The 18,243-nt window shown below is 40.4% G+C and overlaps 1 protein-coding gene across 1 annotated transcript in view; it reads right to left on the reverse strand.

Moving 5' to 3' along the window:
- LOC126336388 (glycoprotein 3-alpha-L-fucosyltransferase A-like) overlaps positions 1 to 18,243 on the reverse strand; it is a 64,301-nt gene that overhangs the window by 15,833 nt on the left and 30,225 nt on the right. The window contains exons 3-4 of the mRNA XM_050000083.1: positions 12,048 to 12,277; positions 4,195 to 4,423 (exon numbers count right to left, since the gene is read on the reverse strand). Coding sequence (XP_049856040.1) covers positions 4,195 to 4,423; positions 12,048 to 12,277 — 459 coding nt within the window. The remainder of the gene's footprint in view (positions 1 to 4,194; positions 4,424 to 12,047; positions 12,278 to 18,243) is intronic.

The raw sequence follows: 18,243 nt of genomic DNA on the forward strand, positions 1-18,243 counted from the left end.
CTCTTCTATAATTGGTGGTTGCAAGTTGGGGATTGCTTCTTTCTCATTGTATTTGAATGTCTCTTGATGGCGCTTCACAATTCAGGAGGTCTTCAAAGCATTCCTCCAAAATCTGACTGTTTTCCATGTATCTATACACTGACTTTCCTCCTCTATTCTTACAGCTGAGGTTTGGAGGATCATATCTACTGAAGTTGGTCTTGACTGGTCTATAGAAATCTCATATGTTGTTCTTCGAGAAGTCTTCTTCTCTTTGATTTACATTTTCTTGCAAAATATATCCTCTTGAGTTTTCTGTCAGTTATAGCAGTGGTTTTCCTTACTTCTTGAATTTCTTTAGATTTCCTGGTGTTTTATGAGAGCACCAATCAGCCCACCCTTTCTGACACTTTTCGATTACTTTATTTCCTTCTACCTACCGCCATGCATGTTTCTTCCTCTTCTCCAGGCGAACTGTTTCTTTTGTACTGTCAGTCAGTGCATATTTCAACTGTTAAGAATCTTGACAGTTCTTCTGATTCGAGCTCACTTTAAATATTTTCCAGTTCTAAGTTTCACCGTATCATAATTTGCCATACAGGTAGTGTTTCTAGTCTGATGGGCTATTAGTAAAATTTTTATTTTTATTTTGGATAAAAATAATCTGAGTCTAAATTTTCACCCCTGAGGACTCTGACATTTTGAATTTCCTTCTCTGCATGTCTTGATATCACAACATGGTCAAGCTGAAACTCTCCTAGTAATGGATTGGGAGATACCCATGTTCTCTGTTTTCTTGGAAGGTGTTTAAATTCCACTGATTTCATTATGAGGTCAAAGATCTTACAAATGTCGACTTGTCGTTTGCCATTATAATTAGTCCTGTTGTGGGCTGGATAGTTCCCAATTATATTTCTGAACTTTCTCTCTTTCCATAACTGAGCACTGAAGTCTCCAAGTAGTATGATAACATTCTTAGTTGGAATCCTGGATATCTATTTCAATCTTTTAATACTTTGGGAAATTCTGCTTCAAATTCCTTTCCTATGAAACAAAATCATACCTTAATCGTTTAATAAATCTCATTCAATTTTTGTTATTCTGAACATAGTAGCCCAAAATAAATGTTTGATATAATATTTAATACAAGTGTCTGTAAAATTTTCAAAAAAATTGCAGAAATTAATCATTACATTTATTATATTCAACTAAACTATAAATATCGAATTTTTCCAAACTGTTTTTCCACGTTTATAATCTTCATCAGAAATATTTTCTTTACTAAGTCTCAAGTAAAAACATCCGATTTTAGTTAATTTTGTTTCAAGCTATTCTTCTTCAGATTTTGTATGTCTGTAAGGATAAATTCCTTTTTTAATTGTTCCATCTACTTGTTCACCTTTAAAATATTTTTCTGTTTTTCTAAATTGTTGTTTTGTAAGGTTAAAAAAATTATGAATATTTGAAGCCATGAAATTAAATTTATCCAAAAAGCTTAATACTAATACATTTGCAACCTCTTTACCAAAATAAATATATTTTTGTTCATTATTTCTAATAGAATCAGTATCTTGATAATCTATTGCTAATTCTTCAATAAGCAAATGAACATCGTTATTTGCTAAATTATGAATATAAATGGGCATGAAATAAGGATTTTGATACTTAAAATTACAATCTTCATGTGCAGTTCCTCAATAATTTCCTGTTAAAAGACAATGAACTTTTACTTTTTTCTCCTCGTGTAAATTTTATTCACAAATATAGTTTTCGAATTTATAAAATTTATTTTATGATCGTATGTCATTATCACTGGAATATTTTGCTTATATATTGCAGCAAATTTTCTATGTCCTTGTTTTAACATTTCAATTAATTACTTTTGGTGCACCTTTACCAGTAAATGTTACAGGCTTTTTATAATCATCATTAGAAAATTTAACATAATAACTAAATGAAATTGGTAAATGTTTCTGTTATTTATTAATATAAGCTTTTTCAGGATTTGGTTACCAAGTGTTATCATTTTTTAAAGGACATTTGAAATCTGCATAAATTACAAAAGGTACTCGTAACTAACTATTATAATTTTTTAATTTAAGTTTTTCGTCTTCTGCAGGCATATCTATTTTTACTTCTTTGTGTTCTTTGCAATTGTTTTCAGGATTGTATAATTTTTTTTGAGAATATAAATAACTAAGCCTCTATGACAAGATTAATTTTTTCTATTGTGTTTGCTTGTCTGTGAATTAATTGATCTGAATAAATAATATCAATTATTTTTATCTAGAATTAAATGAAAATTAGCGTCTTTCTTGTTTATTTTTGTATTGTAAATAGGACATACTATTAATTTTCCATCATAAACCTGAATATTAATTGAAATATTTTACTGATTTTCAAATTTTGATATATGTATTAATTGAACAAGAATATTCTTTTTTCTTTTTCTAGAAGTTCATCTAATTCTGATACAATATTTGTTTCATTTTTAACTCTTTCAATGTGATCATTTCTAGGATATACAGCTGATTTTACTGATTAAATAAAACATTTTTGATCTGTGTTTTTTACAGTAATTAGCTTTTAAATCTTTAATTTCTTTCGTAAAACGATATAAGAAGAATCCAGAATGCAATTGTGTCCATTAACATTTAATTCTAAACAATTTTTTATAAAACAAAGAACTACCAGATTTTCTCTTTGCATTTCTTCCATTCCAGTTCATTGTTCATTTGTTGATTTTGAGAATATCCTTCTAAGTCAGTTGTTCTTAATGGAACTTCATTACTTGTTTTAAAATTAAATTTTTGATTTTTTGTGTTATTAAAATAACAATAAAATTTCTTACTAACTGAAATCATTCTTTATTTATTAAAATATTCTTAGACGATTACTTCTTTAATTTGATTTAAAAAATATTAATGACATTATTAATTTTGTAAATTATTGTTCTTGACCTACAAGCAGAAGCTTTTCTGTTAATTCGTTTAGTGATTTTAAACATTTTCATCATTTATAAAATTGAAAGAAGGAAAATTTTCTGATATTTTTTGTATAATTTCTTGATATTTATCTTCTAGAGGAATTTGAAAAAATTCACATTATCGATATTATTTATATTACCCACAGGTCTATTTATAAGATCGATTAATTGTTGTTTACTATGTCTATTATAATTTTTTTAATTTTTTGTTTTACAGATTTGATGAATTTCTTCTAAAGATTTTTTATTAAATTCTTTATCATTAATATTGACACTGTCCTCAGATTTTTAGATAAGATCGATTAATTTATGTTTGTTAAGTTTGGAATACTTTTTAATTTTTTTACATGTTTCATGAAGTTACTTTAAATTTTTTCTGTTAATTTTTATTGTTATTAAAATTCTCAACAGCAATTAGAATAAGAGCAATTAATTTATCTTTATGAAGTTTAGAATAATTTTTTTGTTTTAAAAGTTCTTTTATATATATCTTAGTTCTATCCTCTTCATTTCTTCCATATTAAAATAATCTATAAATTCCCCTAGATCTTGTCTAGTTAGATTTGAATAACCTTTTTCTTTACAATAATTTTCTAAATCAACATAATCTAATCCAAGTTTTTCTTAAATTTAAGCCTCTATTTTTTTAAATAGCTCTGCTTTAGAGTACATTTTGTTTCACTTTTATTATATAAAAAAAATTCATTTTTTAAAAAAATTTAGACATTTTTCACTGAAAAGTACCTTTAGGTTTTTAATAAAAATTTCAATTGAGGATATAGATCGATGAAGTTTGACAGAGCTTATTTATTAAGAGAAAAAATTATTGCAGTTTTATTTTTTAAATAAATGAAATTATGATTTGTGGGTATGGATAAGCATAATTTTGGAGAGCTTATTTATAAAGAAAAAATTTATTAAATTTTTTTTAATAAATGAAAATTTGATTTGTGGATATACGAAAATTTTTGAATAGGGGAATCAGCACAACTAAAATCTTTGTTTCGTATCAAGAAAATTTAAAAGAAAATGTTCTCTTTGGTCCAGAACTATCACACTAATACAGTACATGCCACTTACTTCGCTTAGAGTTCCAGAAAAATCCTTGTGATAAAGGAAGAGTGAAACTCTGGACTTACTTACTTTTTATCAACCGTGTGTCCACAAAACTAAAATATTAAGATAAGTTGGATTAGCCATATGTTTACAGAGAGGAAATGAGATCAGACCTGAATGTGCTTCTGCAACTCCTTGGCGTATCCCATCCTATCATTGACTGTGGCGCAGTTGGAGACAAACCAGGCGACCTTCCGCGTCTTGTTCGCGGCGACGTTAGGCGGCTGTCGGCCCCTGTATGCAGCGCCCTCTGCGTCGTCGTAGTACACCCATCGCTCGTACGGCGTCACCAGGTCACTGTCACGACGGTACGTCGCCGTCCAGTTGATGACGTCATGGCGGCTGCAACACAAAGCGCTCCTTTAACTCGTCAGCATTCACGTAATTTTCCTGTCTTTTCTCTTAAAGTCTTTCTTCTCTCTTTGGCGCTCACCATAGGTCTACCTGTCACACCCACATAATGGAAAAATGGAAATAACCGTATGGCGGCAGTGGACGGGAGTTCCCAGGCAGGAAGTTCGGAAACCAAGTGCGACTCCAAATTGGGCGATTTCCGCGTCGAGAATGGGGATGAAATGATGATAAGGACAGCACGACACCCAGTCCCTGAGGGGAGAAAATCTCCCACCCCAGCCGGGAATCGAACCCCGGCCCCCGTGTTTGGCATTCCAACGCGCCGACTTCCTTATCCATTATCATACCAAGCAGCGTCCTCCAAGGATACCAAGGAGTAATTTTTATGATTCAATTTCTGAAACTCGACAACAGACGAAAAGATTTATCGTACAATTTTTGCAGCTACTGTGGCACAGAATCAATTTGCGCTTATCCTTCAGTTTATTAGGTTTAATGATAAGACAACACGTGCTCTGCAGAAAGAAAAGGATGAGTTTGTAGTTATATGTAACTTTTGGAATCAGTTTGTAGGACATTCTAAGAATTTTCTGACCAACTGAAGAAATTAAAGTAGATGAGCAAACTGTCGCATTTCGGGGCTGGTGCCCAGTGTAACACTATAAGAAATCAAATCCAGCAAACTATGGAATCAAGGTCTGGGCAGCTGCAGAGATGAAGATGTCATATTTGTTGAACACTCGACTCTCCACAGGGAAGCTTCCAGGGAGTTGGCGAGAGAAAAATTTGCGAAACTGCTTGGTATGTGACTTGATGGAAACACTGTTTGTGTCTCGAAGAGGTGTGACTAGAAACAGTTTTGTTACAGCCGCCTTAACCATAAAATCTTTGCTGATGAATGTTACTACTACAGAAATTTTGAGAATAAAAAAGGCAGAGTATTTCTTTCAGGAACATTCGTATTCTCAGACTGGGTAGCAGTGGTCACCTATGTCCCTAGTATACGGTTGTGTGAAACACTGAATAGTTGAAATGAACGTGATACTTGATGTTAATAAGGCTTATTTAATTTAAATGTTCTTTTAGACGTCCCAAAAACTTTATTTGGCCATTACAATTGCTACATCAAGAAGAAATGCAGATGATAAACGGGTATTTATTGGACAAATATATTATACTAGAACTGACATGTGATTACTTTTTCACGCCATTTGGGTGCATAGATCCTGAGAAATCAGTACCCAGAACAACCACCTCTGGCCGTAATAACGGCCTTCATACGCCTGGGCATTGAGTCAAACAGAGCTTGGACAGCGTGTACAGGTACAGCTGTCCATGCAGCTTGAACACAATACCACAGTTAATCAAGAGCAGTGACTGGCGTATTGTGACGAGCCAGTTGCTCGACCACCATTGACCAGATGTTTTCAATTGGTGAGAGATCTGGAGAATGTGCTGGCCAGGGCAGCAGTCAAACATTTTCTGTATCTACAAAGGCCTGTACAGGAACTGCAACATGCGGTCGTGCATTATCCTGCTGAAATGTAGGTTTTCACAGAGATCGAATGAAGAGTAGAGCCACGGGTCGCAACACATCTGAAATGCAACGTCCACTGTTCAAAGTGCCGTGAATGTGAACAAGAGGTGACAGAGACGTGTAACCTATGGCACCCCATACCATAACGCCGCGCCGGGTGATACGCCAGTATGGCGATGACGAATACACGCTTCCAATGTGCTTTCACCGCGATGTCGCCAAACACGGATGCGACCATCATGATGCTGTAAACAGAACCTGGATTCATCGGAAAAAATGACGTTTTGCCATTCGATCACCCAGGTTCGTCGTTGAGTATACCATCGCAGGCGCTCCGATCGGAGATGCAGCGTCAAGGGTAACCGCAGCCATGGTCTCCGAGCTGATAGTCCATGTTGCTGCAAACATCGTCGAACTGTTCGTGCAGATGGTTGTTGTTTTGCAAAAGTCCCCATCTGTTGACTCAGGGATCGAGACGTGACTGCGCGGCCCATTACAGCCATGCGGACCAGATGCCAGTCATCTCGACTGCTAGTGATACGAGGCCGTTGGGATCGAGCACGGCGTTCCGTATTACACTCCCGAACCCACTGATTCCATATTCTGCTAACAGTCATTGGATCTCGACCAAGGCGAGCAGCAATGCCGCGATACGATAAACCGCAATCGCGATAGGCTACAATCCGACCTTTATCAAAATCGGAAACGTGATGATACGCATTTCTCCTCCTTACTAGAGGCATCACAACAACCTTTCACCAGGCAACGCTGGTCAACTGCTGTTTGTGTATGAGAAATCGGTTGGAAACTTTCCTCATGTCAGAACGTTGTAGGTGTCGCCACCGGCGCCAACCTTGTGTGAATGGTCTGAAAAGCTAATCTACATCTACATCTACATCTACATGACTACTCTGCAATTCACATTTAAGTGCTTGGCAGAGGGTTCATCGAACCACAATCATACTATCTCTCTACTATTCCACTCCCGAACAGCGAGCGGGAAAAACGAACACCTAAACCTTTCTGTTCGAGCTCTGATTTCTCTTATTTTATTTTGATGATCATTCCTACCTATGTAGGTTGGGCTCAACAAAATATTTTCGCATTCGGAAGAGAAAGTTGGTGACTGGAATTTCGTAAGAAGGTCTCGCCGCGACGAAAAACGTCTATGCTGTAATGACTTCCATCCCAACTCGTGTATCATATCTGCCACACTCTCTCCCCTATAACGCGAAAATACAAAACGAGCTGCCCTTCTTTGCACCCTCTCGATGTCCTCCGTCAATCCCACCTGGTAAGGATCCCACACCGCGCAGCAATATTCTAACAGAGGACGAACGAGTGTAGTGTAAGCTGTCTCTTTAGTGGACTTGTTGCATCTTCTAAGTGTCCTGCCAATGAAACGCAACCTTTGGCTCGCCTTCCCGACAATATTATCTATGTGGTCCTTCCAACTGAAGTTGTTTGTAATTTTAACACCCAGGTACTTAGTTGAATTGACAGCCTTGAGAATTGTACTATTTATCGAGTAATCGAATTCCAACGGATTTCTTTTGGAACTCATGTGGATCATCTCATTCTTCCTGTCGGTTAAATTTCGCTTCTGTAGCACGTGATCTTCGAGTGCAGCAATTTTAATGGCCAGGAGTGTAAAATATTATGTTGAGAAATTAAAAAGAAATGGGTAAGGTCTGCAGAAGACCTCAGCGTGGTAAACCATTGTTGATGACTTATGGCTTGACATGTTAAGCATTAAAAGAACGTACTGGGCTCTGGGTCATTGTAGTTTGAGTAAAGTTGGAGTCAATCGGTCACGTATCCCTCCGCCGCCGCCGTAAGTCGTGCCAGTGAAGTGTTGCGTGTGTGCCAGTCAGTTGTCTGGAATTCACGAAGGGAGATGAGTCGATTTGGAGACGTGACAGAATGACGAAGGAGCTATCGTGTTTCGACTTGCCCATGAGTAGATCGTGAATGAAGTTGCCGGATCTGTAGTTCTGTCAACACAGACTGTCCAACGTGTCAACGGTTTGCCAATCGCAGCCATGTAACACGGCCTAAGAACAGTGCTCGTAAAAAGATCGTAATTGACAAAAACCAGAAACTGGTGTCTCACCTTGTCAATGACGATCAGTTTCAACCCAGCAGAGGATTGCTTTTGCCAGTGAACGCAGGTCCATGATAACCAATTTCCGAGAGAATATTGTGAAGTGATTTGTATACAGTTAACATTTGCTATCGGGTCTCTCTAAAAATGCCGTTTCTCACAGCTACAAATAATACTGCATGTCTTCAAAAGACTAAACAATTCCAAAATTGGCAAGTAGTATAGCCTCCTTTCTTGTACAGCTTCATGATGAGTTTAATGTGCAACCTTACGTCTTCCAAAACAAAAACAGATTTGTTCTCAAGATGCACTTAAGCACCCTATTGCATGTCGACGTACTACGAGGTTTTTCGGGAAGTAATGTTCGAATCGCCATGGTTAATCGAATGTTGCGCGAAAAATAAAACGCGCGCCCCCACCAACTCCCGGCATGCCTTGCTCATCAATCGGCGCGATATGCATTTGTATTATGGCAGTGTGCTGTTTAAAGTTTTACTTCAAAATGTTTAAAACAACAGATCAGCCTACCGACTGTGAAATCCGGTCAGTTATTCGTTTTTTGTCACGAAAGATCGTTGCAACAGTGCAAATTAACCGACAAACAAGTGAGGTGTATGGCTCGAAAGCGAAGAGTAACAGAAGTATCGAGACAGACCATCAGTGATTTCAAAAGATTTGGTCAGTGGCATGGACAAAAAGACTGGTAAAGACTAGCAATTCACAATTTCAACTTTAGCGTTGGCATTTCCGAATGTGAGTAGAACAACTTTGGATAAAATTGTCTCTGAAAAGTCGCAGTTTAGAAAATTGTGTACGCTTTGGGTTCTGAGGTTGCTTACTGAGAAACACAAAATGGTTTGTGCTGTTGGTTTTTTGGATTGATATCATAAAGATGGTGATAAATTTTTAGAAAACATTATCACAGGGGACGAGACGTGGGTTTCTCACATGACTCCCAGAGTCTAAGGGTACGTTTATGCAGCGTCCTTGCTGCAGGTACCTCGCTGCTTGCTGCTGGCAAATTGCAGCTCGCTGTTAGCATGGAGCTTCTTTCATTTACGCTACAACCTGGCTGCACGTTGTCCGCCAGGAATAATTACCCTGCAACTGTTCAGATATCGAATAGAGTGCTAACAGCACCAAACGCGGCACTGCTGGAGAGACCTTGAAGCAGTCAGTCATGGGTCAAGTTGGAGGACATAGAGCGATGGTCGCAGCGCGGAATCATAAACCAGAATCACAAACCAGTAGGCATCATCACATGGCGAGGATCGTAATGAACGTCGGAGCGAGCAGCAATGGTACAAGTTAAATGGGCCGGTAAGACACAGTGTGCTTAATTCATCAACTCCGTCCGATACCAGCTAGCAGCGAGGTGACAGCATAAGCGCACCCTTAACGTCAGTCACTTGATTGGTGTCACCAGTGAAAGTCAAGATCAAGCAAACAATATCCATACGCAAGGTTTTGGCAACTATGTCTTGTTAGTCGAGCTTATGCAGCGAGGCACACTAATAAGCGCAGTCACTTACTGCGCTACATTGAATAAATTTCGACATGCAACACTACATAAGCGATGTGCCCTTTTGACGTCTGGAGTTTTATTGCTGCTTGACAATGCCAGGCTCCATTCTGCCATCCACACCCAAAATTTGATTAGATCTTGCCGCCCAGTGATGTTCACTTGGTCCACTACCTAAAGGAGTTTGGTTCAAATGGCTCTGAGCACTATGGGACTTAACTTCTAAGGTCATCATTTCCCTAGAACTTAGAACTACTTAAACCTAACTAACCTAAGGACATCACACACATCCATGCCCGAGGCAGGATTCGAACCTGCGACCATAGCGGTCGCGCGGTTCCTGACTGAACAATCTCAATAAAATCAAATTAGTATGTGACAAGAGTACTACAAAAATAGCATGAAGAGGTATGTCACATGTAACAGCCTGAAGACACTAGACTTGTAATACCTCTTCAAGTAGTCTCCAGTAGTCTTGTCACGTACTAATTTTATTTTATTGGGACTGTTAATCTAATACCTCTCAAAATATTTCACGTGTAATAACTCCTCATGCCATTCTTCAGCAGTCTTGTTACGTACTAATTTTGTTTTATTGAGTTAGTTAATTTAATTTGAATTGTTCTATAGGCATTGGTTTTTCGAGTTTAGCGTTAACTACTTCCGGTTTGTTCCCTTTATATGTGCACTGATAAACCAAAACACTACGACCACTGCCCATCGCGACGCTGGATGCCGCCTGGTGTCGTTGCGGGCACATAATGCGGAAACAAAAGCATGTAATTGGAGCAGACATGGACGGAGATCACTCTAGGGAAGATACGGACTACAAATAGGGAAATTCGTTGGGATAAGCGAGTTTGACAAAGGGCAGATTATTATTAGCAGAGCCTGTGAACGACGATCTGGAAAACGCCGAAGCTGGTCGAATGTCCACGTGCTACTGTCGTAACCATGTACTGAAAGAGGTAGGAGGACAGTGTAACTAGCACTAGGAACTAAATGGCTGGACGTCAGCGACTTTCACAGAACGTGGGATTCGGAAGTCTGCCTGCTTTGTGGAGTAGGATAGATGGTGATCTGTGGCTCTCTGCTAAAAGAGCACAATCTTGGTACAGGGCGAAGTGCTTCGGAGCACACCGTTCATGGTACATTGTTTAACATGGAGCTCCACGACAGACCATCCCTACATGTTCACATGTGCACCCAACGAGATCGTCAATTACGACTGCAGTGGGCGGGGACCATCGGGACTCGACCGTCGATCAACGGAAATGTGTCGGCTCTTCGGGTGAATCACATTTTTGATACACTAGGTCCACAAACGCCATCATCGAAGTGAACGGCGGCTCGAAACGTGCAGCACGCTACGGACGCAGACTGGTGGGGGCAATATTACACTATGAGAGAGATTCTCCTGGGACCCTTGGTAGCCATCGAAGACACTCTGACAGCTGCGAACCACTTGCATCCCTTCATCCTCGATGTCTTTCCCGGCGGTCATGTCATCATTCAGCAGTACAATTTCTGTGTAACGGAGCCAAAACCGTGCTACGGTGCTTTGAGGAGCATTATAATGAACTCACATTGATGTTTCAGAGACCAAATTCACCTGATGTAACTCCTATAGAATACATTCGGGTCACTATGGGTGCCATCACAGCTTATGCAAATCAGCAAACCCATTATTTACGAGAGGCTATGGCTTTGCTGCAGTGAATACATCGGTTCCCGTGAGATCACCGAAGTTAAGCGCTGTCGGACGTGGTCGGCTCTTGGATGGGTGTCCATCCGGGCCGTCATGCGCTGTTCCCATTTTTCGGGGTGCACTCAGCCTCGTGATGCCAATTGAGGAGCTACTCGACCGAATAGTAGCGGCTTCGGTCAAGAATACCATCATAAGGACCGGGAGATCGGTGTGCTGACCCCACGCCACTCCTATCCACATCCTCCTCTGAGGATAACACGGCGATCGGATGGTCCCGATGGGCCACTTATGGCCTGTAGACGGGGTTGTTCATTATTTATGAGAATTACATAATCTGTGTGTACATATCTATTGCCACTTACCTCTACAAACCAAACTGTCGGATCCCTGATACGCAGAATCAGTGATGTATTTCGTTCCAACGATGGATAAAGAAGCTATTAAGCAGGTGGTCGCAATTTTTTGGCTCATCAGTGTATTTACAGTATAACTTTAATTTTTTTAATTGCGTTAAGACAGCACAGTCAAAGATTACTTTTACTTTGTGTTTGTACTTCTCTCTCGATGTGTCACGTCTTTTTCAGTGTTGTCCATGGATGACGACAGACAGTTGAAGTCTGATGGTGGTTTGGTAATCGTTTGACGAAACAAATTGATACTGTAGAACATACACAATATTATGTTTTTCATTTACATCTGAAGTACAAGTGCTTAAGGACATGAAGAAAGTGTGAACATCACCTAAATCTCTTGCCGTAGACGGGAGGCTCCAGCATATAAAGTATCCATATCTGCTCGGGGCGGCGCGGGAAGGGCGTGTGCGGGATGAAATCCCTGAAGATGATGGCGTCGGCGTCCCAGGCGTCGAGGCGTCGGTCGCTAAGCAAGCACTCGCTGACGGGGCAGTGGGCGAACGGCTCCTCGCCGGTAGGGACGTCCCCCCAGGACGCCAAGCCATTGTACACCACAACCTGCGGGAAAAGTTGTTGTTGTTGTTATTGTTAGGAATGCTTAACTCTAGACATGTAACTTAATCCGTTGCCGTCGTGGACGTTATCCTAGGACTTCAGACCGGCACACATTTAATGTTTTCGTTACGGTAGGTTAACTCTAGGCCTGAAATTTAATCCAATGCGAGAATGGTTAACTGTCATCGGCAACGTCCACCAGGACTTCAGATGACTTCACTACTATCTGCGAGTACAGTTACTGTTGTTGTCGTTATGAAAGGTTAACATCAAGGCTATATTGGCGTAGGGAAACTGTTGTGTTGGCTGAAGAGCCAACACCGTGTTACTATTGGAGGCCGAAATGCACGCGTTTTAGCTCACGCAGGCTAGCGTGAGGAGGGAAGAACTATACTGACGTGAGGTCTGGAACATGACAAGGAATTAGAATTCATAAAGCGGACGTAATTAGTTTGATACTTAACTTTAATCCATTAATGATGAACGTCGCTCTTAACGGTACATAATTCACAATACTATAAGTAATTATAGTAACTGAATATGGTGCCTTACTAGGTCGTAGCAAATGACGTAGCTGAAGGCTATGCTAAACTGTCGTCTCTGTAAATGAGAACGTACGTAGACAGTGAACTGTCGCTAGCAAAGTTGGCTGTACAACTGGGACGAGTGCTAGGGAGTCTCTCAAGACTAGACCTGCCGTGTGGCGACGACTCGGTCTGCAATCACTGATAGTGGCGACACGCTGGTCCGACGTATACTAACGGGCCGCGGCCGATTTAAAAGCTACCACCTAGCAAGTGTGGTGTCTGGCGGTGACACCACAGAAACAACTGAAGGAGTTGAAAACAAATAAGTCACCAGGTCCAGATGGAATCCAAACGCGGTCTGAGGCATCTTGCCACGATTCGCGCGAGTCCCCCCATCGGAGGTTCGAGTCCTCCCCCGGGCATGGGTGTTTGTGTTGTCCTTAGCGTAAGTTAGATTAAGTAGTGTGTAAGCCTAGGGACCGATGACCTCAGCAGTTTGGTCCCGTAGGAACTTACCGCCACAACAATAATCCCAGTGCGCTTTCTCAAAGAGTACTCTACGGCATTGGCCCCTTATCTAGGTGCATTATTCACAAATCTCTTGCCCAGCGCAAAGTTCCAAGCAACTGGAAAAAAGCGCAGGTGGCTCCTTTATACAGGGTATTACAAAAAGGTACTGCCAAACTTTCAGGAAACATTCCTCACACACAAATAAAGAAAAGATGTGATGTGGACATGTGTCCGGAACGCTTAATTTCCATGTTAGAGCTCGTTTTATTTTCGTCAGTATGTACTGTACTTCCTCGATTCACCGCCAATTAGCCCAATTGAAGGAAGGTAATGTTGACTTCGGTGCTTGTGTTGACATGCGACTCATTGCTCTACAGTACTAGCATCAAGCACATCAGTACGCAGTTTGCAATTTTCTCACATGATGTACTGCGAACTATGGTTGTAGTGCAATAGGCAGATTCCATATTACTGTATTTCCGGAAATCGTTTGACACTGTGGCCCATCGCAGGTAGTTAAAGAACGTACGAGTGTATGGAAGAGGTTCACAGATATCTTAGCGGCAAGAAGACCTCTTAACTTGTAGAACCCATTATGCTGTCCTCGAGGGCGTGTGTTCATCAGAGCCGGCCGTTGTGACCGAGCGATTCTAGGCGCTTCAGTCCGGAACCGCGCTGCTGCTACGGTCGCAGGTTCGAATCCTGCCTCGGGCATGGATGTGTGTGATGTCCTTAGGTTAGTTAGGTTTAAGTAGTTGTAAGTCTAGGGGACTGATGACCTCAAATGTTAAGTCCCATAGCGCTTAGAGCCATTTGGACCATTTGTTCATCAGAGACATGGGCATCTTCACGAGTGCCCCAGGGAAATGAGACAGAACCGCTCTTACTGTCTATATACATAAATGATTTGGAGGACGGAGTGGGCAGCAATCTGCGTTGTTTGATTATGTGCCGTGGTGCACGGTAAGGAGTCGGAGTTGAGTGACTGTAGGAAGATACAAGATGACCTAGACAAAATTTCGAGTTGGTGAATATATGGAAAAAAATGGAAAAAAATGTAAGTTAATGCGAATGAGTAGGAAGAACAGATTCGTAATGTCCGGATACAGTATTAGTAGCGTCCTGCATGACACAGTCATGTCGTTCAAATATCTGTGTGAGACGTTTACAAAGTGATATGAAATGGAATGACCATGTGAGCATTCTGGTAGGGAAGGCTAATGGTCGACCTCAGTTTATTGAAAGAACTCTAGAAAAGTGCGATCCATCTGTAATGGAGACTGCATATACGACGCTAGTGCGACCTATTCTTGAGTACTACTTTAGTGTTTTTGATCCATATCAGGTCAGAGTAAAGGGAGACATTGGAGCAATTCAGAGGCGGGCTGCTAGATTTGTTACTGGTGGTTCGAACAAGTCGCAAGTTTTATAGAGATGCGTCGGGACCTCAAATGGTAATCCCTGAATGGAAGGCGACTTTCGTTAGGGAAACACTAGTTAGAAAATGTAGAGAACCAGCATTTGAAGCTGACTGCAGAACAAATTCGGTGCCTCGAAAATACATTGAGCGTAAGGACCACGGAGGCGTATAGATAGTCATTTTTCTTTCGTTCTATTTGCGTGTGGTACAGGAAAGGAAATAACTAACAGTCGTATGGGGTATCCTCTGCCACACGCTGTTAGGTGACATGCCGAGTATCGTTGTAAACGGTTATTTTGCTGAAAAATTTTAATTTTTTGTGCAGAAACATTACTCTGAATTTTCTAATTAATTTGGTGTGTACGATTTATTAAATTTGGCTGACTGGAAGTACATTTAATTTAACTTAAATAGTTGCATAGGACGTTTTTAGGATTTTATCTCATTTGTTGAAAAGTGATATGTAATATATCAAGAACCACATGGTCTAGAACGCTGTGGTTAGACTTAAGTGGAGATCTTGCTGCGTAAGTTGGTATGACTGAAATAACTTCTATGATGTTTGTTTGATTTGTGCATCCCGATATTCTTAATATTACGTGTTTAAGTACTTCATCCCCCCCCTCCCCCCATGAACCATGGACCTTGCCGTTGGTGGGGAGGCTTGCGTGCCTCAGCGATACAGATACCCGTGCCGTAGGTGCAACCACAACGGAGGGTATCTGTTGAGAGGCCAGACAAACGTGTGGTTCCTGAAGAGGGGCATCAGTCTTTTCAGTAGTTGCAAGGGCAACAGTCTGGATGATTGACTGATGTGGCCTTGTTACAATAACCAAAACGGCTTTGCTGTGCTGGTACTGCGAACGGCTGAAAGCAAGGGGAAACTACGGCCGTAATTTTTCCCGAGGGCATGCAGCTTTACTGTATGATTAAATGATGATGGCGTCCTCTTGGGTAAAATATTCCGGAGGTAAAATAGTCCCCCATTCGGATCTCCGGGCGGGGACAACTCAAGAGGATGTCGTTATCAGGAGAAAGAAAACTGGCGTTCTACGGATCGGAGCGTGGAATGTCAGATCCCTTAATCGGGCAGGTAGGTTAGAAAATATAAAAAGGGAAATGGATATGTTAAAGTTAGATATAGTGGGAATTTGTGAAGTTCGGTGGCAGGAGGAACAAGACTTCTGGTCAGGTGACTACAGGGTTTTAAACACAAAATCAAATAGGGGTAATGCAGGAGTAGGTTTAATAATGAATAGGAAAATAGGAATGCGGGTAAGCTACTACAAACAGCATAGTGAACGCATTATTGTGGCCAAGATAGATACGAAGCCCACACCTACTACAGTAGTACAAGTTTATATGCCAACTATCTCTGCAGATGACGAAGAAATTGAAGAAATGTATGATGAAATAAAAGAAATTATTCAGATAGTGAAGGGAGACGAAAATTTAATAGTCATGGGTGACTGGAATTCGAGTGTAGGAAAAGAGAGAGAAGGAAACGTAGTAGGTGAATATGGATTGGGGCTAATAAATGAAAGAGGATGCCGCCTGGTAGAATTTTGCACAGAGCATAACTTAATCATAGCCAACACTTGATTTAAGAATCATGAAAGTAGGTTGTATACATGGAAGAACCCTGGAGATACTAAAAGGTATCAGATAGATTATATAATGGCAAGACAGAGATTTAGGTACCAGGTTTTAAATTGTAAGACATTTCCAGGGGCAGATGTGGACTCTGACCACAATCTATTGGTTATGACCTGTAGATTAAAACTGAAGAAACTGCAAAAATGTGGGAAATTAAGAAGATGGGACCTGGATAAACTGAAAGAACCAGAGGTTGTACAGAGTTTCAGGGAGAGCATAAGGGAACAACTGACAGGAATGGGGGAAAGAAATACAGTAGAAGAAGAATGGGTAGCTTTGAGGGATGAAGTAGTGAAGGGAGCAGAGGATAAAGTAGGTAAAAAGACGAGGGCTAGTAGAAATCCTTGGGTAACAGAAGAAATATTGAATTTAATTGATGAAAGGAGAAAATATAAAAATGCAGTAAATGAAGCAGGCAAAAAGGAATACAGACGTCCCAAAAATGAGATCGACAGCAAGTGCAAAATGGCTTAGCAGGCATGGCTAGAGGACAAATGTAAAGATGCAGAGGCTTATCTCACTAGGGGTAAGATAGATACTGCCTACAGGAAAATTAAAGAGACCTTTGGAGATAAGAGAACCACTTGTATGAACATCAAGAGCTCAGATGGACATCCAGTTCTAAGCAAAGAAGGGAAAGCAGAAAGGTGGAAGGAGTATATAGAGGGTCTATACAAGGGCGATGCACTTGAGGACAATATTATGGAAATGGAAGAGGATGAAGATGAAGATGAAATGGGAGATACGGTACTGCGTGAAGAGTTTGACAGAGCACTGAAAGACCTGAGTCGAAACAAGGCTCCTGGAGTAGACAACATTCCATTGGAACTACTGACGGCCTTGGGAGAGCCAGTCCTGACAAAACTCTACCATCTGGTGAGCAAGATGTATGAAACAGGCGAAATACCCTCTGACTTCAAGAAGAATATAATAATTCCAATCCCAAAGAAAGCAGGTGTTGACAGATGTGAAAATTACCGAACAATCAGTTTAATAATCCGCAGCTGCAAAATACTAACACGAGTTCTTTACAGACGAATGGAAAAACTAGTAGAAGCCGATCTCGGGGAAGATCAGTTTGGATTCCGTAGAAACACTGGAACACGTGAGACAATAGTGACCCTACGACTTATCTTAGAAGAAAGATTAAGGAAAGGCAAATCTACGTTTCTAGCATTTGTAGACTAAGAGACAGCTTTTGACAATGTCGACTGGAATACTCTCATTCAAATTCTAAAGGTGGCACCGGTAAAATACAGAGAGCGAAAGGCAATTTACAATTTGTACAGAAACCAGATGGCAGTTATAAGAGTCGAGGGACATGAAAGGGAAGCAGTGATCGGGAAGGGAGTGAGACAGGGTTCTAGCCTCTCCCCGATGTTATTCAAGGTGTATATTGAGCAAGCAGTAAAGGAAACAAAAGAAAAATTCGGAGAAGGTATTAAAATCCACGGAGAAGAAATAAAAACTCTGAGGTTGGCCGATGACGTAATTCTGTCAGAGACAGCAAAGCACTTGGCAGAGCAGTTGAATGGAATGGACAGTGTCTTGAAAGGAGGATATAAGATGAACATCAACAAAACCAAAACGAGGATAATGGAATGTAGTCGAATTAAGTCGGGTGATGCTGAGGGAATGAGATTAGGAAATGAGACACTTAAGGTAGTAAAGGAGTTTTGCTATTCGGGGAGCAAAATAACTGATGATGGTCGAAGTAGAGAGGATATAAAATGTAGACTGGCAAGGGTAAGAAAAGCATTTCTGTAGAGGAGAAATTTTTTAACATCGAGTATGGATTTAAGTGTCAGGAAGTCATTTCTGAAAGTATTTGTATGGAGTGTGGCCATGTATGGAAG

Source organism: Schistocerca gregaria, chromosome 1, assembly GCF_023897955.1.
Source record: "Schistocerca gregaria isolate iqSchGreg1 chromosome 1, iqSchGreg1.2, whole genome shotgun sequence".
NCBI lineage: Eukaryota > Metazoa > Arthropoda > Insecta > Orthoptera > Acrididae > Schistocerca > Schistocerca gregaria.